Source organism: Theropithecus gelada, chromosome 9 (genome assembly GCF_003255815.1).
Source record: "Theropithecus gelada isolate Dixy chromosome 9, Tgel_1.0, whole genome shotgun sequence".
Classification (NCBI taxonomy): Eukaryota; Metazoa; Chordata; class Mammalia; order Primates; family Cercopithecidae; genus Theropithecus; species Theropithecus gelada.
In genome coordinates this window covers 75,907,385-75,932,076 of record NC_037677.1, presented here as the reverse complement: position 1 = coordinate 75,932,076, position 24,692 = coordinate 75,907,385, and the positions used below count along the sequence as shown (strand labels likewise).

The 24,692-nt window shown below is 38.2% G+C and overlaps 1 protein-coding gene across 5 annotated transcripts; it reads left to right on the top strand.

The window, feature by feature from the left end:
• The first annotated feature begins 58 nt into the window (after positions 1 to 58).
• CISD1 (CDGSH iron sulfur domain 1) lies at positions 59 to 21,153 on the top strand. Of its 5 annotated transcripts, none has more exons than XR_003121213.1 (4): positions 59 to 302; positions 8,680 to 8,885; positions 20,047 to 20,243; positions 20,766 to 21,153. XR_003121213.1 is itself a non-coding variant. In XM_025397401.1 (4 exons), the coding sequence occupies exons 2-4, from the start codon at positions 7,742 to 7,744 to the stop codon at positions 20,134 to 20,136; spliced, it is 336 nt and encodes a 111-aa protein (XP_025253186.1). In that variant the 5' UTR covers positions 140 to 302; positions 7,687 to 7,741; the 3' UTR covers positions 20,137 to 20,480. The 5 variants fall into 5 exon arrangements, 4 of the variants coding, with proteins under 4 accessions (XP_025253187.1, XP_025253186.1, XP_025253188.1 ...); XM_025397401.1 differs by lacking the exon at positions 20,766 to 21,153 and adding an exon at positions 7,687 to 7,781 and having other exon boundaries at positions 140 to 302; positions 20,047 to 20,480; XM_025397403.1 differs by lacking the exons at positions 59 to 302; positions 20,766 to 21,153 and adding exons at positions 4,432 to 4,480; positions 7,687 to 7,848 and having other exon boundaries at positions 20,047 to 20,480.
• Positions 21,154 to 24,692: the final 3,539 nt, after the last annotated feature.

The following is a 24,692-nucleotide window of genomic DNA, read 5'->3' as shown; positions in this document are numbered from 1 at the left end:
GTTGCTACCTAAGTCTTTTCCTCCTCCCAGCTCCCATGGCTGTCAAAATCCGGAGTCCAGACTTCCTTAAGGCCCAGGGCACAGCTCCACGCATGCTCAGCACCTACCAGGGTCGAGCTCACACACGTGCTCACGACCCGCCGCGGCGCCTGCGCGGTAGCAGCGCGGAGTCGGTGCCCTTAGTACGGCACTGGCACCTTTAGTCTCGCCGGCCGCGCGAACCCGTTTGTGCTCGGTATCCTAGTGCACACGCCTTGCAAGCGACGTCGCCATGAGTCTGACTTCCAGTTCCAGCGTACGAGGTGAAGTGGGGCCTGGGAGCGGGTGAGGCTGGTGAGGCTCACCGGTTGCTGCGCCCGCAGCTCAGCTGGGTTGTTTTACCGCTGCCCTACACGCCCGCCGGTCCTATAACCTTGAGATGCAGAAGGGCAAGTGCTCGGCCCGGCTGCGGGCTCCGGCCGGGATAGGGAAAGGGGGCGAGGTCAGGGATGGATTGATGGTTTGGGGCCATGCGAGACCAGAGTCCACGTTTCCCCCAACTAGCCAAACCCTAACACCAAATGACCGCGCCGCTAGCATTTCTTGTTCTCTTCTAAGACGCTTTCATATCCTTAAGTCACAGAGCCTGGAAAGAAAGGAAAGGTGGGAGAAAACAACAGCAAACCTGTTTACCCTTCTCCTGTTTCAGTCAGCGTCGGGCCACAACGTCGATTTCCTGCAATCCTGAAGCATTGCATGACTAATCACATCTTAGTTTTGCAGATTTTTTTTTTCCAGGGATGAAACCCAATCCGAGGTCTTCAGTTTTCCCGGTTTTTTGTTATGCCCCTGGCATCTGGCACTCAGTGGCAGTAGTCCAGGATAAAGAATTGAAACCCGCCTTCGTTGAACCTTCAGCTTTCTGAGTCTTCGTTCCCCAATGCTAGTACTTAGCGTTTGGAAACAGTATTTCACAGAAAGTCCCTTATAATAAAATTAGGAGACTTTATAAGCAGTCATTTAGTGTGGAGTTTCACTTTATAACCATTCTTGGTGATGTTATAGTTGTTAATATAATACTGTGTACCAGACACACGGTATGTGTGATCTTTGTCCCTCTATAAAACACCACTTCGCAAGGTTTTGAGTAAAGGCAAAGAGATTGTCCAGAGGTTAATTAAAAATACGTTCAGTAAATATTGAGCATCTGTAGTGCCAGGTAATGTAAAGTCCCTACTAACTTGAGCCCTACTTTTTTAATAGGTAGTTTCCAAAAATCGGAGAGTTCCACTTCTGTTGACAAAATTTACCTGGCTAAGTAAGGGTGATATTCCATGACATTTCGAAGTTACTAATGATATAGAGATTATTATTTGCAAAAATTATATTAAAGGATACTTATCTTGAGACTTTTAATAGAGGCAGCTTGGTGCATTTAAAATAGGGTGTGATTTTTGTTTTTGTTTTTTGGAAAACTGTGTTCTCTTGGGAGTAAGACTTGTGAAATGAGATGTTCGTGTGACTTGTGCCGCTGATACTTTTAATTTTACAGGAAGACTGCACATGTTTGAGGTGGACCAAAAGATTCCACAATGTGTGTTTAAAATGTGGGATCTTTTTATGTACATGAACACTAAACGTTATTTAGGTTGCATATTATTGAAATGTGAAACAGGTGAACCCCTAGGACTTACCACTATCTGCAGGCTAGTCTGCAAGATTTCTTTTTTAAACAAGTTTTTTTGTTTTGTTTTGTTTTTCAAGTCTAACCATAGAGGAATTCAAAGGCAACTTTCCCAGTCATTTTCCATTGCCTAAGGAATAGGAAATCACTGAAGTAGGTTATTGGCTTCAACTGGAAGTATTCAGCTTTGTTATGAGGAGTGACTATGATCTATTTTTTGAGACAGAGTCTCACTCAGTGGCCCAAGCTGGAGTACAGTGTTGTGATCATAGCTCACGGCAATTTTGAACTCCTGGGCTCAAGTCATCCTTTCTCCTTGGTCCCCTAGCTTCCCAAAGTGCTGGGATTACGTATGTGAGACACCACACCCTGCCATGACTACTTTTTTATTTCACCAAAAAGCATACAGGTTGTCATGAGGACTGTAGGGAGAGGCCCAAAGCCTGTGTAAATCTCTTCTATCAACACTTCCCTCCTCAATATAGTAGTAAGTAGGCAGGGTAGGGACAGAGAATGTCAAAGCGATTTAACTTTTAATGTTTAGATCACACAAGTTTGGTTCTACTCTCAAACTTTAAACCAAATTTATTCCTACGGATTGAAAATCAATTTAGATCTTTTAATTGAGGGGAAGATACCATGTCTCTTCTCAATTAAATGAATTTGTAATTACAAAGGGCTTAGAATGATATATGACAATGGTAAGCACTATATAAATATATGTTAAATATAACGTGTGTACATATATGCATAACTCTTGTTCATCTTCAGAAGAAAAATAAAAGGTAGTTTATAAATAAAATTTTACGGGGACAAGGCCAGGACTAGAATTGCACAGAGGCAATGAGAATGAATGATTGGAACCGAAATACTCTTAAGATCCTGATCACTGAGATAGCTCTTCATACCAGTATGGTCGATAAGACCATTAGTTTATTATATTTTCTAGTACTAAGTGGCCTTCACTGCCTACTTGTCCAGTCTCTTATGATTCTTCCTCATATCCAAATAGATGACCTTTCTGAACATCATCCTGCTCCTTGATAACTCTAGCACTCATTGATTGCTTTCACCCTTAACCCTTTCCCTTCTGTTTGCAAGGAAGATGTTAACTCTTAGGCTGTTCTCTCTCCATGTCCTCCAGATGCTGTTTTATTTTGCTTAAATCTTTGCCTCAGTGATACCTGTTGCTCGTAAATATTTAGCGCCTCATGAAGATTTTCTTCTCTTCAGCCTAAAGTCACTCATAATTCACCCTCATCTTTAAAAAAAAAAAAAAGCCAACTAAACCAGATAATTTTAAAAGGCCTTCCTTAACCTGCCTTCCCCTGAAATCACTTTTTTTTAATTTACCCTCAAGTTGCAACATAGGGATTTGTCTCTTCAACTTGTATTTCGTTATCTATCCCAAACCCTGATCATTGCAATGCTTGTAACCAAAATTACATTTCATAAATTCTTATCTCTTTTATATTCTTGTGTATTTTATTGAAACTAATTTTCTAATTCATTTAACCTCAACATAGGAAAATATTGTTTTGGTTCACTAAATTCACCAAGTCATTTAAAGTCACTATTTAAGGGTTTGTTTTTGTCTGAAAAGGAATGTATGGATCATACTGAAAATAAAGGGGATAGCTCCTGTAAGTTATAAACAATAAATGAAAAATAAGAGGGCTGGGCGCGGTGGCTCACGCCTGTAATCCCAGCACTTTGGGAGGCCGAGGCAGGCAGATCATGAGGTCAGAAGTTCGAGATCAGTCTGGACAACATGATGAAACCCCATCTCTACAAAAAATACAAAAAATTAGCCAAGCATGGTGGCACATACCTGTAGTCCCAGCTACTTGGGTGGCTGAGGCACGAGAATTACTTGAACCCGGGAGGCAGAGGTTGCAGTGAGCTGAGATCACGCCACTGCACTCTAGCCTGGGCAAGGGTGCGAGACTCTGTCTTAAAAAAAAAAAAAAAAGAAAAATAAGGCCGGGCGCGGTGGCTCAAGCCTGTAATCCCAGCACTTTGGGAGGCCGAGACGGGCGGATCACGAGGTCAGGAGATCGAGACCATCCTGGCTAACACGGTGAAACCCCATCTCTACGAAAAATACAAAAAACTAGCCGGGCGAGGTGGCGGGCGCCTGTAGTCCCAGCTACTCGGGAGGCTGAGGCAGGAGAATGGTGTAAACCCGGGAGTCGGAGCTTGCAGTGAGCTGAGATCCGGCCACTGCACTCCAGCCTGGGTGACAGAGCGAGACTCCGTCTCAAAAAAAAAAAAAAAAAGAAAAAAAGAAAAATAAGGGGGGAGTTTGGCCAAATTGATGGTTGTTAGAGCTAGTTGAGGGTAAATGGGGTTCATTATAGTATTCCCTTTGTGTGTCTGAAATGGTCCATAATAAAGTTTTTTTAAACATAGCTTCTTATATATGCTTGAAGTTTTTTGTTTGTTTGTTTGTTTGTTTTTAATATATGTATCAGAGAGTAAATTCCACACCCTGATACAGCAGGTTAAGAAGAAGGTAAAGATAAGTCATTTAGTGTAAGAGCGATGCAGTGTAAGGACAGAAAAATTGCACATAGGAATTGCAAATTTAATGTAGTCATACATTATTTCTTTTGACTCAACCAACATTATTGAATACCACTTATATGCCAGGCCTTGTGAAAAAAAAAAATTACCAGCCTATGGGAGATCTAAGGGAAGGAAAGGTTTAAACACAGCTCCCCTCCCCCTCTCCTGACAGAAGAGGAGAAACATTATGATTCTATGGCAGTTGATGGTTGGCTGGAGAGGGCAGTTTAGAGCAGAAAAGGGGCTAAGGTAAAAGAAGCTGAGAGAGATTCCTAAGTTAAAGCAAAATAATGCTCACGGTAAAAAAAAAAAAAAAAAGCCAAAGATTGGGTTGTAAACAAGGCTGTTGAGTTTGGGAACAAGTCCATGTTTTCTCTCTCTCTGAATAATTTTAAAGAGAAAACCAAGTATTATACAATAGTACGCCAATGGAAGAATAAGCAAATGGGAGGATTATTTAGAAATTATTAGAAGTGTTACCTTTCTCAACATTTGTGATCTTTAATGGTATTTAATGGTATTTGTGTAGATACAAAGCACGGTTACACAAGGTCTGGTAGGGTGGGGTTTGACCTAATTACAGGAATTAACTGTTCCTTGAGAAATGTCTATAGAAAAGAAAAGCGAAGGCCAGGCATGGTGGCTCATGCCTGTAATCTCAGCACTGTGGGAGTCCGAGGCAGGCGGATCACCTGAGGTCAGGAGTTCAAGACCAGCCCGGCCAACATGGTGAAACCCCGTCTCTACTAAAAATTCAAAAATTAGCCAGGCATGGTGGTGAGCGCCTGTAATCCCAGCTATTCGGGAGGCTGAGGGAGGAGAATTGCTTGAACCCGGGAGGTGGAGGTTGCAGTGAGCTGAGATTGTGCCATTGCACTCCAGCCTGGGCAACAGAGCAAGACTCCATCTCAAAAAAAAAAAAAAAAAAAAAAAAGGGTAATCCAGAAGAGGCAGAAATAATGCTCAGGGGCTGAGTGCCATGGCTCACACCTCTAATCCCAGCACTTTGGGAGGCCGAAGTTGGTGGATCACTTGCAGCCAGGAGTTCAAGACCAGCCTGGCCAACATGGTAAAACCCCGTTTCTACTAAAAAAAAAAAAAAAAAAAAAAATACAAAAAATTAGCCAGGTGTGGTGGTGCATACCTGTTATTCCAGCTACTCAGGAGGCTGAGGCAGGAGAATCGCTTGAACCTGGGAGTTGGAGGTTGCAATGGAGCCGGGATCCCGCCACTATACCCTAGCTTGGGCAGTAGAAACTCTGTCTCCAAAAAAAGAGAAAAACAAAGAATGCTCCAAATTTTTTCTAGATCCCAAGTCTGAACAAGTATCTGAAAGGTGCCAACAGAAATATCCGTCTGTCTGTGTATAATTTCCTTTTCCTTTAGAGTTGTCAGTGGCATCCACAGCTTTTTGCCAGAAAAGACTGATTCAGGCTGCAGTCATGAAATGATAAAATAGCAACTTTTTTTTTTTTTTTAAACTTCTGAGAACTATTGCATTTGTCCCTAATGAGATTAGAGAATTAGAATTTGGGAAGGGAAAAAATAAAAGAAATGGGAATTGTTTTCTCAAAACCTCAGAGCAAATACAAAGCTATTTTGCTCGAACACATGGTACTGTGACATTTGCACAGGGTCACAAGTGACCCTTGCTGGGGAGTAGGGGGTAGAGCACAAAGTGTGTGTTTTGATTCCCCATGTGTGTTTTGATGCCCCCATGGGGCAGCTAGTCTTGGGGATCTGGAGTCAGTTTCCATTTCTTTCAATGATGCCTTTGGTGTTACCCCTTTTCCATGTCAGTTATTCTGTCATCTCTCCCACCATCACAAAATCCAAGGGAGATAAAGCTTAAAAAGAAAAGTCACCTGTGGATGCAGTTGGTAAATTATATGAGAAAAAAGAATGCAAGAAGAATGTTTTAATGACTAGGAGAGATTGTTTTCACCTATCATGATGGGTTTCAAGTAGAAATTCCTATAGTATTCTCTTTTTAGATCATGAAACAAATTAATACTAGCCAATTGTAGTTCTTTGGATCTCAGGACTTTTTGCAATATGTGGGTGCCATCCCAACAAATATGTTATGAAGTACTTTATAATTCACCTAAAAAGTAAAGTATACGGCCGGGCGCGGTGGCTCAAGCCTGTAATCCCAGCACTTTGGGAGGCCGAGACGGGCGGATCGCGAGGTCAAGAGATCGAGACCATCCTGGCTAACATGGTGAAACCCCGTCTCTACTAAAAAATACAAAAAAAACTAGCCGGGCGAGGTGGCGGGCGCCTGTAGTCCCAGCTACTCGGGAGGCTGAGGCAGGAGAATGGCGTGAACCCGGGAGGCGGAGCTTGCAGTGAGCTGAGATCCGGCCACTGCACTCCAGCCCAGGCGACAGAGCGAGACTCCGTCTCAAAAAAAAAAAAAAAAAAAAAAAAAGTAAAGTATAACTAAAATCAACAGCATTAAGGAAGTTATTTTATTCTTTTAGGATATTGCCCCCCTTTAAGTTTGTACTAAAGACGATGTTCAGCAAATGTTATGGTGCAATACTATGCAAAGCAGCATTTTAGCCCATTTTGTGATAGGTACATTAGCTATTCAGAGTGGCTTTCCATTAGCTAAGAAGTGGATTGCTACAGCTTCTGGCAGAGGGAATGTTTTCTCAAGAAAGTTCCATGGTAAATAACATTAGAAAGGAAGATCATGAATCTAGCTAGAAGTCATAGCAAAGTTGCAGACCTGCTTGCAATAACCACAGGGTAATACCATGAAGTGGCACTAAAATTTGAGATAAATCTACACATAATGTGTACCTACTTAAAAAACGTCTTCTGATGAAGCCAAAGGTTTGAAGCTGTCAGATGATATATTAACTTGTCTTCTCAGTCATGCAGGACCTGGGAAAGACGAAATGTTAATGTTTATTAGGGAATTATAGCAAGAAAGAATGGAAATGTTATGGGAAGGAAAACAGTATAAATTAATTTGTTAAGAAAAGTACTACCGTGGTTGAAAATAAAATCCAAGGAACACGTTAATTAGAAAGCGAGGATAAACCAGAAAAGGCGGAAATTATGCTCTCTTACGAGATGAGCAAGATGCAGGAATAATTTAGATAAAGTCTAAATTATTAAATAAACTAGAAAAGAAGACCAACATACAAGAGACTGAGAATGATCCTTTCTATTACAGTTTTAGAAGACTGAGCTCCAGTTTTATGTAAGGTACTATTAGGTATGGTGAAATCAGAAATTTGACTCAATAGTGCAAGTAAACTATACAACTAATTATTCATTATGTGTTTTTATTTGGCCTTGGAATGTGTTTTTTTGTACTTATCTCTCTAGGGTTTTATTTGATAGTCTGGGAACTTATTTCAAACACTGAAGATCTGACTCAGGAAGTGCTGGGAAGGAGTCCAGTGTGTTTATCCTGACCCCTGTTCAACTTCTTCCTGCAGCCCACTCCATGCTGGGAATAGACAACTCTCCTCTGAGGCTGAGGCTAACCAGATTATGCAGAACTTTCTTCTCTCCATCATTGCCTGGAGCTGGGGTAGTTGTTAAGCCCTTGAGTTTCTAAAGACTTGAAAAGCTGCTTGAAAAGAATAACTAGATGGCTTGTTAGTCAAACAGTTTTTATTATTAGAAAGCAGAATAATGCCATTAAATTCAAAATGAATTTTATAGGAAAGTAAATTTAGAATTTATTAAATGAGAATATAACTATACTTATATTAATCATGTTTTCTACAAAAAATGAAGTTAGTACATTCTGATTTTTATTTTAATGAGAAAACACTTTGAAAATTTTTAAAAAAGGCCTTTTGAATGCAGAATGACTTTGAAACCTGGAATCCTGCCACATATATTCCTTTGAGTGTTTAACATTAAGGGTGGTTTTATTTTGTTTGTTTCTTTGGGTATCATTTCTCTTATAGCTTTCTGCAATAGTTGCAACTGAGTTTTGGTAAATTAAATCATTTAAAAATCACTAAGGGATCTGACTATTTAAACTCAAATGAGTCATTTTGTTAACATAACAAAATGTTATTTGTAATCTGAATTTTTATGTTTCAGGGCTTTTTCCTTTTTTTAAGCAATAGGTACCTGCAAGTTCACATGTTATTTAAAATCTACTTATAAACACTTTTTAAATGATTATTGAGCTTTGGGTTTTTTTAACTCCAGCTCTAAAATAATAATTTTAAGTTTCTTCTTCTTAATGTAGCTGTCATCACTCAGCAGAAAATACACAATTGCTTCAGTAAGGGCCAGGGAAAGTCATAACAAAGGACTATTATACCAGTGTTTTCTGGTCATTTTGTTAACATTAAAAGCCTTGGACTATTAGGATGCTTAATACTCAAAAACTGGATTTTCTGAACATTCATGTGATATTATTAGTGTATATTTTGGTTTTGATAATTATTTTTTTTCCTTCCCTGCTCTAGTTGAATGGATCGCAGCAGTTACCATTGCTGCTGGGACAGCTGCAATTGGTTATCTAGCTTACAAAAGATTTTATGTTAAAGATCATCGAAATAAAGCTATGATAAACCTTCACATCCAGAAAGACAACCCCAAGATAGTACATGCTTTTGACATGGAGGATTTGGGAGATAAAGCTGTGTACTGCCGTTGTTGGAGGTCCAAAAAGGTGAGGAAAGCCATTCCTTCATACAGTACCATTTTTAATGTTATATTTCCTTTTAAATTATTCTGTCAGACTTGTATCACCAGATATTGTTATGATATCCCTTTTTTGTTGTTGTTGAGACAGAGTCTATTCTGTCATCCAGGTGGGAGTGCAGTGGTGGGATCTCGGCTCACTGCAACCTCCACCTCTGGGTTCAAGCGATTCTTGTGCCTCAACCACTGAGTAACTGGGATTACAGGCATAAGCCACCACGCCTGACCTGTTATAATATCCCCTTTCTTTTTCTTTCCTCCCTTTCTTTCTTTCTTTCTTTCTTTCTTTCTTTCTTTCTTTCTTTCTTTCTTTCCTTCCTTCCTTCCTTCCTTCCTTCCTTCCTTCCTTCCTTCCTTCCTTCTTTCATTCTTTTTCTTTTTTTTGGAATCCTATTCTTCTTTGTGTTCCATACGCTCTTAAAGGAATATATTTTCTAAAATATCTAACCAGTATGCAGTAGAATTACATTGTACCTTCATCGAGTTCAGGCAGATTTAACCATATTCTTGGCCAAAGAAAAGAGAAAAATCCCTTTAATTTGCTCTTAGGATTTCTTAGCTTCCACTGTCCCAGGAAGTGAAGTGTACAGGCTAATCACAAAGAGAAGCAAAAGAAGTAAAATATTTTTTTGAGCTTTCAAACACCAGATACTAAGACAAGTGTTAGAAATTTGAAAAGAAACTTCTTTAAAATTACCTGTAAAAACTTACCTAGTAAATGTCCTATACCTTCTTTCAGCTGCAACTCCTCCAGTTAAATATCTAACAATATAGGATCCTAAAATCTTATTTTCTTATATGAGAATTGTGTTTTATCAAGCCCCTTTTGGAAGTGTCATCTGTGAAACCTGCAGGTTTTAGACATGATGGCAGCTAGTAGTAGGCCGGGCGCGGTGGCTCAAGCCTGTAATCCCAGCACTTTGGGAGGCCGAGACAGGTGGATCACGAGGTCAGGAGATCGAGACCATCCTGGCTAACATGGTGAAACCCCGTCTCTACTAAAAAATACAAAAAACTAGCCGGGCGACGTGGCGGGCGCCTGTAGTCCCAGCTACTCGGGAGGCTGAGGCAGGAGAATGGCGTAAACCCGGGAGGCGGAGCTTGCAGTGAGCCGAGATCCAGCCACTGCACTCCAGCCTGGGCCACAGAGCGAGACTATACTGTCTCAAGCATCTCAAAGGGATTTGTACACCGAATGGCTTTGGGATTTCTGGTGTGTTGTGAGAAACATGGTATAAACACTGTACTACCACTCTTAGCATTCAAATAAAATGAATTTCAGCAGGGCGTGGTGTCTCACACCTGTAATCCCAGCACTTTGGGTGGCTGAGGCAGATCACTTGAGCCCATTAGTTCAAGAGCAGCCTGGGTAACATAGTGAGACCATCTCTTGAAAAAAAAAATAGCCAGGCAGGGTGGCATGCCTCTGTAGTCCCAGCTATTCAAGAAACTGAAGCAGGAAGATCACTTGAGCCCAGGAGATTGAGGCTACAGTTAGCTGTGATTGCACCACACTGCGTTCCAGCAACAGAGTGAGACCCTGTCTCAAAAAATAAAATACAATGGATTTTACAAAAAAAAAAAAAAAAAATGACGTTAAAGGGCCCTCAAAAAAATCAATAAAAACGATGTATCTGTTTCTGAAAGCACATTATGTTTGGGATCTCTTCCCATAGTAGAGGGTCATTTTCACAAATAACTTGTCACAAATATGGAAGAAGCCACATACTAGGTACAGGCTAAGCTGTACCTTCTTATTTGGATTTCTCTAATCCAAATAATCCAAAAATTTGAAATCTGAAAGGCTCAAAAATTTGAAATATTTTGAACACTGACATGATACCACAAGTGGAAAATTCCACACCTGACCTCATGTGATGGTTCACCAGTTGAAGTCAAAACACAGGCACACAGGACACAGTTAATTCAGTGACCCAAAGGGAAAAAAAGGCCCCCCCAGCTGCTAATGTCGGTATTCTGGTGGTGCTACTATGCTGCTTAATTTCCCGGAGCACTGTTTTTTTTTAACTGAATTAATGGTATGGTATGTTTTTTACTGTTAAGTACTCACATGTGAATACATGCAAGAAAATGTTTGCTTATCAGTAGCATATAAATTCGTAGTCGGGAATGATGGTGATGCAAGATAACCACAGATTGTCCACATGTGTGACTGAGATGGTGACACTTTTGCTTTCTGATGGTTCATTGTATACAAACTTTGTTTCATTCACAAAACTGTGTAAAATAGTGTATGAAATTACTTTCAAGCAGCTGGGCGTGGTGGCTCGCACCTGTAATCCCAGCACTTTGGGAGGCCGAGACGGGTGGATCACGAGGGTCAGGAGATCAGCTCCTGGCTAACACGGTGAAACCCCATCTCCACTAAAAATACAAAAGGTTAGCTGGGTGTGGTGGCGGACACCTGTAGTCCCAGCTACTTGGGAAGCAGAGGCGGGAGAAAGGCGTGAACCTGGGAGGCGGAGCTTGCCGTGAGCCGAGATCTAGCCACCGTACTCTAGCCTGGGCGACAGAGCAAGACTCCGTCTCAAAAAAAAAAAAAAAATTACTTTCAGGCTACGTGTATAAGGTATATATAAAACATAAGTAAATTTTATGTTTAGGCTTGGATCCCATCCCCAAAGATAACCTCATTAGGGATATGCAAACATTTCAAAAGTTGAAAAAATCTGAAATCCAAAACTCTTCTGGTCCTAAACATTTTCTTTTCATTTTCTTATGACCAAGTATTTCAGATAAGGGTTACTGAACGCACACTAGAAAGCATATTTCACTCCTTTCTCCCAATAGGTTTGCTGTTGTACAATCCAATGATAAAGTACTTAGGTTATGCCATTTTGTTCAAAAACTCCTTGATGAGTATATTGAATATAAACCAAAAATTAATAGGCCCATTACAACAAATTATGAAGAGCACTATTCATTTGGAATTTGGAATTGTTGATAAGTACTAGTGGGGTTACTGGAAAATAGTAAAGTAATACATCTAGAAATTGTGGAATTTCTAAGTTGGAGTTTTATAGTTCTTTAGTCAGTGATCTTCAGTAGTTCATTTACTATCTACTATATGTGCATGCATGAGAAACATTAAAGAGTAAAACAGATGTCACAGATGTATATAGTACATGTAGTGTAAGTGGTCTAAATAAATGGAAGCTAAGAGGAAGAAATTACACTGTAAGGCTGGATGCAGTGGCTCACACCTGTAATCCTAATACTTTGAGATGCCAAGGCAGGAGGATCACTTGAGGCCCGGAGTTCAGGACCAGCCTGGGCAACATGGTGAGACCCAGTCTCTGTTTTTTGTTTGTTTGTTTGTTTGTTTGTGTCTTAATTAAAAATAGACCACATCTTCTGGGAAAGCATAGTCATATACTTGGGAGTCAAATTGCTCTGAGAAAAATTGGTAGCATTTGAATAAACTGCATATATTGGAGACTCAAAATCTGCAAGAAAGGACTTGTGAACAAAGGTGAAATGGATGAAGAATCTAGTCTGGTTCTTGTACTGCCCTCCCCCCCCCAGGAATAAATCTAAATTGAGGAGAGTCTTGAGGACAGTGTGAGGAGTTTGTGACTCCAGACATGGGGAGCTTCTTGACAGGGGTTTCAGACATAGAGTTATGATACTTTTAGCAGGGTGCTAGCTATGGAAATGGAGACAAATGAGCAGACATGAAACATTTCGGGGAAAGGATCAGCCAAATGCACTGACTTCTGTGTGAAAGACTAGGGGAGAAAAACTAAAGCTCATTGAAGGATCTAAGCATGTAGGATTAGAAGAGGGTTATGCCATTAACAGAAATAAGAGATTCGAGGTGAAAGGCTAGTTTTCCAGGACAGCTGTAAGTTCTGCTTCAGAGAGCGAATTTGAGGTGGTAGTTGAATGGAAATACACAGCAGACAGCGTGAAATGTGAGACGTCAGGGTTGGAGATATAGATCAGCAAAACTGATGAGTCAAGTGTAGGAATGCAACTGATCTTTGATATGGATAAAAATCAAGGGCTAAATATGAAATCTTGGGGAATTTTCTGCATTTTGGAAAGGGCACAAGAGCCATTTAAGGAGATGGAATGGGCCAGAGAGGTTAGAATAAAACTAAAAATACCATAGCTTCAAAGTAGAAGAGGGAAAAGTTTCAAAGATTTAGTACTGAACATTGGCCTATGCAAAGACAGCTACGTGAATAGACAAGACTATTAGATTAAGCAATTGCCCTTTTGGTGTCATTTCAACGGAGTAATTAGAATAGAAGCTATATCCAAGTGAGTTAAAGTGTGAATTAACTAACAAAGAAATGACAGAAGTCTATGTCAGATTTCAGTAGATGCAACAGTGAATGGAAAGAAAAGTAAGATAATTGCTGAAGTGAACACTACAGCTTGGCTTTGAGATCAAGTAAAGTGTGTTTGCTTTGATTCGGTTTTCCCAGAGGGCAAAGAATCCAATGAAGTAAATGTGGGCTTTCATGAACTAAGATCTCAAATATTTTGGGAAGAATCACCAGTGGACACAAACTAGTGGTGTAAATGTTTATTAGACTTTATAATTCAGAACATTCCAGGATTATTCTTTCATTTTACAATTTAGAGTTTCCAGATGGTTAGGCCAGAGACTGCCATTTCCCGTAGGTGAAGTTCAGGAGAGGGAATGAGACCAGTCATTTTATTTCCAGTTTTCTCCTGCCTTTTTTTTTTCCCTCTGGCTTATCTTTTATGCCATTTAGTGATCCTCTTTGTGTCTTGAATTTGTCAGTTCTGAATTTTCATTGCATCTTGGGCACTTATTCCTGCATTAATCAATTAACAGTTTGCTTTGAATATTATCCAAGTTAACAAATGTTAATATTCTTCAGACACTTTTGGAAACTCCCCACATTCCTGTGGTTCTAAGGTTATCACACAGGTGCCAAGTCACACACTTGCTTGCCAGTTCACAAAGACTAATTAATACCTTTGATTAAGTGGCTACCTTTAGTTTATAGTCAGTAATTTTTCCCTCATACAAACCAGTTGTATTTATAACAAAATTTAAACATCATTTTACCAATGGAAAAAATGTTATATGCGATACAAACTTCAATTCTAATTCATTCTTAAGGTGCAGTCACTAGTAACCTGTTATGTGTCTGTAACATTTTGAGCAGGTGTCTCAACACCAATGAATCAGATTTCTTAGTAATGTGCAGAAATTACTTTTTTTAAAAACATATCCTTCCCTCTTGTCCAGTGCTTCTCTTGCCAGCATTGGTATGTCATCTGATGTTTCAGAAATTGGCTTGGCTTTTTTTTTTCTTTTTCTTGAGACAGAGTCTCGCTCTGTCACCCAGGCTGGAGTACAGTGGCGTGATCTCAGCTCACTGCAGCCTCCACCTTTTGGGTTCAAGCAATCCTCGTGCTTCAGCCTCCTGAGTAACTGTGATTACAGGCATGCACAACTGTGACCGGCTAATTTTTGTATTTTTAGTAGAGGAGGTTTCACCATGTTGGCCAGGCTGGTCTTGAACTCCTGACCTCAAGTGATCTACCCACCTTGGCCTCCCAGAGTGCTGGGATTACAGGTGTCAGCCACTGTGTCCAGACCAGAAATTGGTTTATTTTATAGTACAGTCTTCCCTCGGTGACCGTGGATTGGTTCCAGGACCTCCCATGGATACCAAAATATGAGAATGCTCAAGCCCCTGATTTAAAATGACAGTATTTGCCTATAAGCTATGCACATAATCCTGTATACTTTAAATTATTATATCATCTCTTGATTACACATAATATCTAATACAGTGTGAAGGCTATGTAAATAGTTGTTATACTGTATTGTTTATAAAATAATGACAAGGGGCCGGGCGCGGTGGCTCAAGCCTGTAATCCCAGCACTCTGGGAGGCCGAGACGGGCGGATCACGAGGTCAGGAGATCGAGACCATCCTGGCTAACGCGGTGAAACCCCATCTCTACTAAAAAATACAAAAAACTAGCCGGGTGAGGTGGCGGGCGCCTGTAGTCCCAACTACTCGGGAGGCTGAGGCAGGAGAATGGCGTAAACCCGGGAGGCGGAGCTTGCAGTGAGCTGAGATCCGGCCACTGCACTCCAGCCTGGGCCGCAGAGCGAGACTCCGTCTCAAAAAAAATAAAAATAAAAAAATAATGACAAGGAAAAAAGTGTACATACTCAGTACCCATACAATTATTTTAGCGAGTATTTTCTATCCACAGTTGGTTGAATCCGTGGATGTGGAACCCACAGATACAGATGGGGCCGACTGTATTTCACAAAAGGGCTGTCCATATTTGAAGTGAGAATGAAATGAGCCAGTATAGAGGAAATGATTAAAGTGACTACAGGGAAAAATAGTATTTGAGACAGTGGTATCTTGACAAAGGCTGGAAGGAAATGAGAGTAAGAGCACAGATGTGAAACGCAGCCTTAAAAAGGAAGAGAGAGTCTTGCTTTTGAAACAAAAAGATGAAAGGACTCTGATGTAAGAGGGAAGGTTATGGGATGTAGTATTGCTAGATTCCTCTCCCTGCAACTTCAGGTTGGTTACATCATTTGCTGAGTTGTATTATGGCCACCTAGGAGGCAGTTCAAACAAGGACAGCAAAAGAATACAGACTAAGAAGAAAGAGAGGAAAGACTTCCCAGTTAACATCAGGAGCTCAACTGAAATTGAAATGAATTGCAACTGGACAATTTAGACTCATTTTCTTTCATTTACAGTGGAAGATTTGAGTTTGATACTTTTGTCATTGGTAGTAGGCTTGATCCTGGGTTGTTTTTTGTTGTTGTTGTTGTTGGGGAGGGGGCGGGTGTTGGGGGAAAAAGAGAAATCCTCCATCCTGTTAATGGCTTAGAAGTGGGTTTTACTGAGTCTTTCTTCATAAAAACGATATTCTGAATGTTGGTGACATTCCTTGGCCAATCCACATAAAGACAGTCTTACAAAAACCTTAATTTCTCTTTGTTTTTAGCTCTTCATTAATAGCTCTTAATTTCATATTATAGTTACTGTCTTAGGTTTACTGAAGTAGGTACATAAGAATGGTATAAAATGTCATAATCTCTAGGGTAGTCTCAAAAAATCTCATTACTTCAGTTTTCTTTCTCAACCAAAACAAGCATATTTTTCTGGACAGTTTATGGTGATGAGCCAAAATGGTGCCAGGCAACTTCCCTGGGACAGAAAATCAAAACTAATATAAAGTACAAAGTTCAGAGAAGGAAGATAGTCTTTAAAAGAAAATTGTTTCAGGTGGAAGAGATAAGTCAAAGAGGAGCATTTTTTCTACCTTGAATTACCCTCAAAACAGAGACATAACTTGAGATGTGGGACTATGAAAAAGAAATCTTGTGTTTTTATGAAGATCCAAATAGCATTGCTAGCTTTCCAGGTGGAGAGCAAGGATCTCCAGTGTTTTTTCTACTAAACCTTTATTCCAGCTTCTTCTAACCTTTTCTTCCCCACTTTTAAAGATATTTGGGATTTGTAGTGTTCAAATTAGGTTAAAAACATAAAAGGATGTTTTCTGGACATAAAGGAAATTTGATTTATAGTCTTTTTCCAGGATTTGTTAATAAAAAAACACTGACATCTTAGAACAAATTAAGTGTCAATACTACATGAACTGAATTTAATATTCTTTGTGTGTTTTTTTTCATAATTTAAAACAATTTAACAAATTTCAAAATTTTTAATGAAAAAGGGTTAATAAAATTCTCATTTTTGTATAGTATTTAATGTAAAAATTACTGTACTTCCTACATTGTATTTGAAAGTATATAATGCCAGGCACAGTGGCTTAGGCCTGTAATTCCAACACTTTGGGAATGTAACGGGCAATGTAGTGAAACATTGTCTCCACAAAAAAAATGTAGAAATCAATTGAGTGGGATGGCATGCACCTATAGTCCTAGCTACTCAGGAGGCTGAGATGGAAGGCTCACTTGAGCCTGGGAGATTGAGGCTTCAGTGAGCTGCGATTGCACCACTGTGCAATCTAATTTAATCTCTTAAAAAAAAAAAAAGTGTATATCCGCCACACATTATCTTTTTCCTGCTTAGGTCAGAAATAAAGCAAGACACATAACACAGTAACTGGGGTTACGTGGTATAAAAAGTACCATTAAAAAATATGTCTCTGAACAAAATTATACGCCTAGTTTACATTTTAAAGGCATAAAAGCTTTGTGCACTTTAATCACATGAAAGTTTATTAACTAATAACCGGGATAAACTTGCTTTTTAAAGAAATGTTTATTTGTTTATGTGTTTGCTTTTAAGAATATGAAGAAACAGGCTAATTTCAGTTTTTAGGCAGAATTGGGTGGTTAGAAAAAGTGTATTCTCACTTTCGACATATGACTTTCTTAATATTTTGTAAGATTTTCTTTGTATATTTTTCTATAGATTTCTCTCCTACTCTGTGTATGAAAGAAAACAATTTGAGAAAATGTTAGTTTCTAATATTTTCAACATAAGATTAAAAAAGAAAAGTTAAACATGCCATTTCAGTAAGTTATTTAGAAATATTTCATTTTTCAGAAATGTAGCCTGTGTGGATTTACAGTGAAGTGTTTTGTGTGTGCTATTTATAAAAATAGAATCTTTACAGTGTAAACTTTTATACTCACTGTAAAATCATCTGTGTTTGTTTATTAAACATATGTCACTTTGAAATGCTGTACTTTGCTGTGGGATACATTTTAGTTTAATTTTTATAGCCTCTTTCCTCATCCATGCCAAGAAAAAACTGAAAGCTTAACTATATATTTTTGCATCAAAGGCTTGTTTCTAATATGAATATACTGTGTACCACATCTTATTGACCTCAAAAAAAGAAATAATGTAAACTTTACATATATTACATTTACACTGCCCTCTATGACAGGATAGAGTTTATATCTGGAAATATAAGATATACCAATGACTTGAGTTTTTCTGTGATTTTTAACTAATTTAGTGCCTCTTGCAATTATTTACAGATAGATTAAAATTTGATTACTTTAACATCAAGTAGACTTTTGGATATCAAAGTTTAAGATTAAATACCATCATTGTCAAGTTTCACTGATCTATTATATTCCCTGCACTGCACATAATGAGGTACTTGTTACTCATAAGGCTAAGACTCCTCTTACTTTACTCTTCTGAATAGTCTTCTTCAAAGCAACAGTGTACCTTAAACTAAACAGTGAAACTCTAGATTCTAGATTGCAGATACATTCAAAACGCCAAGATTAATGCAAAGTTGCTAGCTCTCGTCATTTGACATGAAATAGAAATAAAAGATACAAATATAGAGAAGCAAAAAAATTACTGATAATTATACCTTCTAAGTGTAAAATCCTGAGGAGTTAAGTAAAATATTATTAAATTCTTATTTTTTCATTTTATAATAGAGAAGGATATACTTGTTAAAAATGATTTTATAGGCCGGGCGCGGTGGCTCAAGCCTGTAATCCCAGCACTTTGGGAGGCCGAGACGGGCGGATCACGAGGTCAGGAGATCGAGACCATCCTGGCAAACACGGTGAAACCCCGTCTCTACTAAAAAATACAAAAAAACTAGCCGGGCGAGGTGGCGGGCGCCTGTAGTCCTAGCTACTCCGGAGGCTGAGGCAGGAGAATGGCGGGAACCCGGGAGGCGGAGCTTGCAGTGAGCTGAGATCCGGCCACAGCACTCCAGCCTGGGTGACAGAACAACACTCCGTCTCAAAAAAAAAAAAAAAAAAAAAAAGATTTTATATAGCAAGAGTTCAGATATGAAAATAACTAATTATAATAGTGTTTAAAAATATGACAGAAATAATCTTACCAGAATATACATGAGATCTAAGAATGAAAACTACAAAAGAAATTAAGACTTGGCAAAAAATATTCTCAAGCTTATCTGGAGGAATAAAGTGATAAAGTTAATAAAGTTAACAAAGACAAATAATGAAGGAAAACTAGCCCTACAAAACACTGAAATGTTTAAAATACAAATATCCCAGTGTAGTAGGCTGATCAACATAACATAGAAGCTATAAATAGGTGCTTTCACATGTATAATTTATTTTGATAACATTATGAATAAAGGTATTAGTGTGGGAAGCAACAGCCTCCAGTAATACTGAAGCAACAGGATCTTAGAACAGCATTTGCAAAGTGTGTTCTACAGAAAACTATGATAATAGAAATCAAAATTTAAAGTGTCCATAGTCCAGTCACCTTGAGAAACTCTGGGATAAAATTGTGTTTTTTATAGCAAAATTAAAATAATGTGTGCTGTGATTCAAATGGGCTATATGAAATGTGAAATCATGAAAATGAACGGAAATTTATATTTGTCACATCTCTAGAAGAAAGCTGTCTCCATGAATGATGTTAAAAAGGGAGATATTGGCATGTTTGTATGAAAGTGGAGAAATTGAGAATATGAAAAAATAAGCAAAATGAAAAGATTTGGGAAAGATTGCTGCAAAAATAAAGGGATAATATGCAAATTGATTTTTATTTTTTATTTTTATATGTTTTGAGACCAAGACTGGAATGCAGTGGTGCAGTCTCAGCTCACCAAAACTTCCACCTCCCAGGTTCAAGCTTCAGCCTCCCGAGAAGCTGGGATTACAGGCACTTGCCACCATGCCTGGCTGATTTGTGTATTTTTAGTAGAGACAGAGTTTCACCATGTTGGCCAGGCTGGTCTTGAACTCCTGACCTCAAACGATCCACCCATCTCAGCCTCCCGAAGTGTTGAGATTACAGGCATGAGCCATTGCGCCTGACCACAAATTGATTTTAAATAAATGAACTTAAACTCTTAGAAGTAAATAGGCAATAGACATATTCACTAGAAAGGAATGTAACTAATATATAAACATAAAAAAGGCCTTCAACACTCATCAAAATCACAGTGAAATTCAGTAAATGATGGGTGTATTATGCTCAAGTCAATTTCTTCCTCTTACTAAGTAGTATAGTTTACATATGCTGTTTAAGAAAGCCTATATAAGACAGCCAAGAAAATCTTTTATGTGATGTTATGTGAATTAAGCATCACCTTCCACTCTGCCAAGCATAATACTGATTTTGAGATTAGATGTTTCACATTCATTCTTTCTCTTCCTAGTTCCCATTCTGTGATGGGGCTCACACAAAACATAACGAAGAGACTGGAGACAATGTGGGCCCTCTGATCATCAAGAAAAAAGAAACTTAAATGGACACTTTTGATGCTGCAAATCAGCTTGTCGTGAAGTTACCTGATTGTTTAATTAGAATGACTACCACCTCTGTCTAATTCACCTTCGCTGGGTTCTAAATGTGGTATATTGCAAACTGCAGCTTTCACATTCATGGCATTTGTCTTGATGAAACATCGTGGTGCACATTTGTTTAAACAAAAAAAAAAAAAAAAAAAAAAGGAAAAACCAACCTCGTGGCCTGTGGGTTATTTTGGTCTTGTAAGGATCCGTTTCTTTAAAATATTGACATATAGAGTTGTATCTTACATAGAATATAGTTGTATCTTGAAGTCAACATATTAAATTATTCTCAAAATTATGTATTTGCAGATTGTACTTGTAAGTTTCAAAGAAAAATTACCATCTTTTCATATTAACCTAGAAACTAAATATGATGTGATTCAGCTATATAAATTTCTTAATACAATCTAGGAAAGACCTGTTGTGACCTTGATATTCTTGACATTGGAAATGACACTGAGAAAGTATGGCTTCTGTTTTTCACAGTTTTCGACCAAAATGATTGATGAATGTTATTCTGCTTAATTTCACAAGTAAGGTCAATAATAAAGGGGTGGTAACTTCTCCGTATTCATCTTCATAGATATTTAATGAAGATGGCTCCATTAAAGGAGCCATTAAAGTGAAAATTTAGTTAAAAGTGATATTAGATTTAAATTAGTCATGAAGAATGTCTTAAAATCTAATGTTCCAGAATTCTGGCCCAAGGAATGGTAAGCACTTGAACTGAGGACTTTGAAGGAATTGGAGCACATAATGTCAAGCCTTTTAATCACTAAGCCACATATCCTGACAGAAATAGTAGTCACAAGATTAGATCAAAGGCGTGGGAAGATTTTTTTTTTTCCCACTCTAGCTAATGAAGCACTGGCTTTTAAATTGTGTGATCTTTTTCTTAAAAGCAAAAGTTTGAAGACGAGTGTTTGTTTATGTAATATTCTTCAAAGACTCAGAGCAGAAACATTGCATTCATTGTTTTTTTTTTGTTTTGTTTTTTGTTTTTTTTTTTTTTTTTTGAGACGGAGTCTCACTGTGTCTCCCAGGCTGGAGTGCAGTGGCGCGATCTCGGCTCACTGCAAGCTCCGCCTCCCGGGTTCACGCCATTCTCCCGCCTCAGCCTCCCAAGTAGCTGGGACTACAGGCGCCCGCTACCGCGCCCGGCTAGTTTTTTGTATTTTTAGTAGAGACGGGGTTTCACCATGTTAGCCAGGATAGTCTCGATCTCCTGACCTTGTGATCCACCCGCCTCGGCCTCCCAAAGTGCTGGGATTACAGGCTTGAGCCACCGCGCCCGGCCGCATTCATTGTTGATTCAGAAAAAAGAAAATATAAAAACAAAATAATTAGCAATAGAAGAGTTAAGACAAATAATTCATAATATTTTTAAAGAGAGATTAGATTTTTGAATTTCATAGGTTAGAAGGAAAATCATGGCAAAATATATAGAAAATTGGGCAAACATAATTGAAATTGATTAAGCTGGTAAACATCTTCATTATTTATTTTAGTATACATGAATTCTCAGTAGTAGTCGATCACAGGTTTGTACTTGATAAAATCCATTTACCTTGACAGGAATCAAACCTGACATCAACATTCCTCTGTAATATATCATCATGGCTATTTTTAAATACATAGTTTTGTGTATTACTGTAGATAAATGTTGGTAACGGAATTGTACAGTGGTTTTAAGAAGCCTGTGTAACTAACTTGGATATGTCTTTAAGTCACATATTCATCATAAAATCTAAAATCCTACAAACTGATTCTATTAGATTCTTAGGGTAAATTTTTTCTTTGCCCACCTCCTTTTTAAAATAAGTATATATGTCAGCAAAACAGAGCAATCATGCTTTTAAAGATGAATTGTTTTGTAGAAAACTAAATGCATCAGCTCCCAATGTTTCTGATAAAGGGACATCCTTCTAACATAACAGACTGTTCTTTATCTTGAATTTGAAATTATATTGTTAGTCATGCGTTTTTGTAACGTCAGGGGGAACCTGGTACCAGTTCTCAAAACTGTAGGATTATATGAGTGTGTGTATATGTATGGCAGAATTATAAATGACCACCTTACTGTGAAATATAGATCTTGAGCATTTTGAAAGGCCAAAATAATTAGGTAAATGTATTTTCAAGGTCATGTTAAAATTTTTACATGCTCTTGAACTAGCATTCATTTATGATTAAAACCTTTTCAGGTTATTTAACCTAAACACCAAGGTGAGTGTGGTTAGGTTAATATGAGATTTTTTTTACACAGAAATCATGGTGTGCAATTACTGTTCTAGCTAAGCACCTTAATGCTTCTAAGTGCTTTTTATTTCGTTGAGGCAAGACAAGTGGGGCTTTCATCCTTTTTCTCTGTGTCATTTATATTCTGATTACTTCCGAAGAGTTTTTACTAGGTTGAGAAGTTTCCAATGTGAAAAATCTTGTTCATCTGTTCATGCAACAGACATTTATTAGGCATCTGTAGACCATATAATTGAGACAGAGAAACATTTTGGAGAATTAGAAGCTCACACTATTTATGGCATAGGTTATATAATTATGGTAATTTATGATTTATTCTCTTGACAAAAACAGCTACAACCATGTATACCTACTATTTCGACTACAAAGTAGGTGAGATTTTTTGATTTTACATTAGGTAGGTAGGTTTTTGATTTGATTTTGCTTTAAGATAGGCGTTGACTATGACTCCTGATTAGCAACATACGGTATTTTGTGCTTGGGTATCTGTGAGGGTGTGTAATTCTAGCTGTCAAAAGCTGTGCTTTTTCTCCTTGATTTTAATACTAGCTGACCTCAGGCAAAGCCACTCACCTCTCAGCCTTTTAAATTGTGAAGTGAATGGACTAAATGGCATTTTAGGCAATTGTTCCCAGATTCTAGGCCAAGACTAAATTTTCAGCTCTCCTCAAAGGAAAAATGTAAATAATGCTGATAGAAAGCTCAAATTTGATTTTTTATTATGATTATTTCAGCTCTTATGGTATTGAAGTGTCTTTTATGAAATGTTGATGGTAGTAGCTTGGCAAAATAATAAGGTGGCAGCACAATATTGGTCCCTATTTTTTTTTTTTCACTGCTCCATGGAATTTAAGAGTCTGGAAACCACTAAGCTAACATCCTATCTAAAGGTCTGAGACTTATTAAGGTATTAAAATAACAGTTTTCTTTTGAAATTTAGTTTGTGTTATATGGAATTTTTCATTAGCACAATGTGTTGACGCTTCACGGAAAGTTACTATTAAAAAAAAAAAGTCTTTACTTTCGTTCGGTTTACCATCATGGATCCAAACCAAGGGTAAAGGCAATACATCCTAATGTCTTCCCAACCCATAACTTTAAATGATTAAATAAAACACACAACAGGGAGATCGATTGTTAACATGTGTTAACTGAAATTGCCAGGAATCACCCTAAAGGGGAAAAATTGTCTAATCAGTAAAGAAATATAAAATTATAAATTAGAAGTGTTGCTATGGTGTTAGCTCTTACATCCCTGAACAACAAAAAAGACAGTTCAACACCAAGCATGGAACAGAAAAATGCTGAGCTTAGAATGTTGTCAGCTAGATATTGTGTAAAGTAGATGTTCTCTTTAATACCTGTATCTCTGTGGATAATGTATTTCTAGTTCTTCCAACCTGTCCCTTACAGATAACCAGAAGTTAATTCATGTTAATAGTTTATTCTTTAATTGTGACACCATTTTCATTTGTAAATATGCAGCATTGTGTAGATTCCCAGCTTTTTCATTTAAAATAATTTTGAGCGTTGTCCACCTGCCTGAATGCTCATTACTGGGAGGTAAATAATTTTTCTGCTGGTGATACTGTTTGCCAACAATTTCATAAGCAGTGGTTTGGCCGGGCGTGGTGGCTCAAGCCTGTAATCCCAGCACTTTGGGAGGCCGAGACGGGCGGATCATGAGGTCAGGAGATCGAGACCATCCTGGTTAATATGGTGAAACCCCGTCTCTACTAAAAAGTACAAAAAAAAAACTAGCCGGGCAAGGTGGCGGGCGCCTGTAGTCCCAGCTACTTGGGAGGCTGAGGCAGGAGAATGGTGTGAACCCGGGAGGCAGAGCTTGTAGTGAGCTGAGATCTGGCCACTGCACTCCAGCCTGGGCGATAGAACAAAAAAACGCCTCAACAAAAAAAAAAAAAAAAAAAAAAAAAAAAAAAAAAAGCAGTGGTTTATCTAACTCATTATACAAGATAGACATGAGATACAGACAAGAGAGTTTATGTCTCTTATGGCTTTATCATCGGTTAAACTTAGCAATGTCTGTTAAATTTATTTCAGAATCTCCCAACTATGAAAAGTAGAGTTCCACTTACGTTATCCATATCTGCACAGTAATCTTTTTTTTTTTTAATCCTGAACTTTCTTAACAGGTTTCTTCTCTTTTTTCTGAACAATAATGCTGTGTGTTTTCCTTGAATACTATGATTTTAAACTTTTAAAATGTCTCAGCCTTCATTTTTCCAATGCA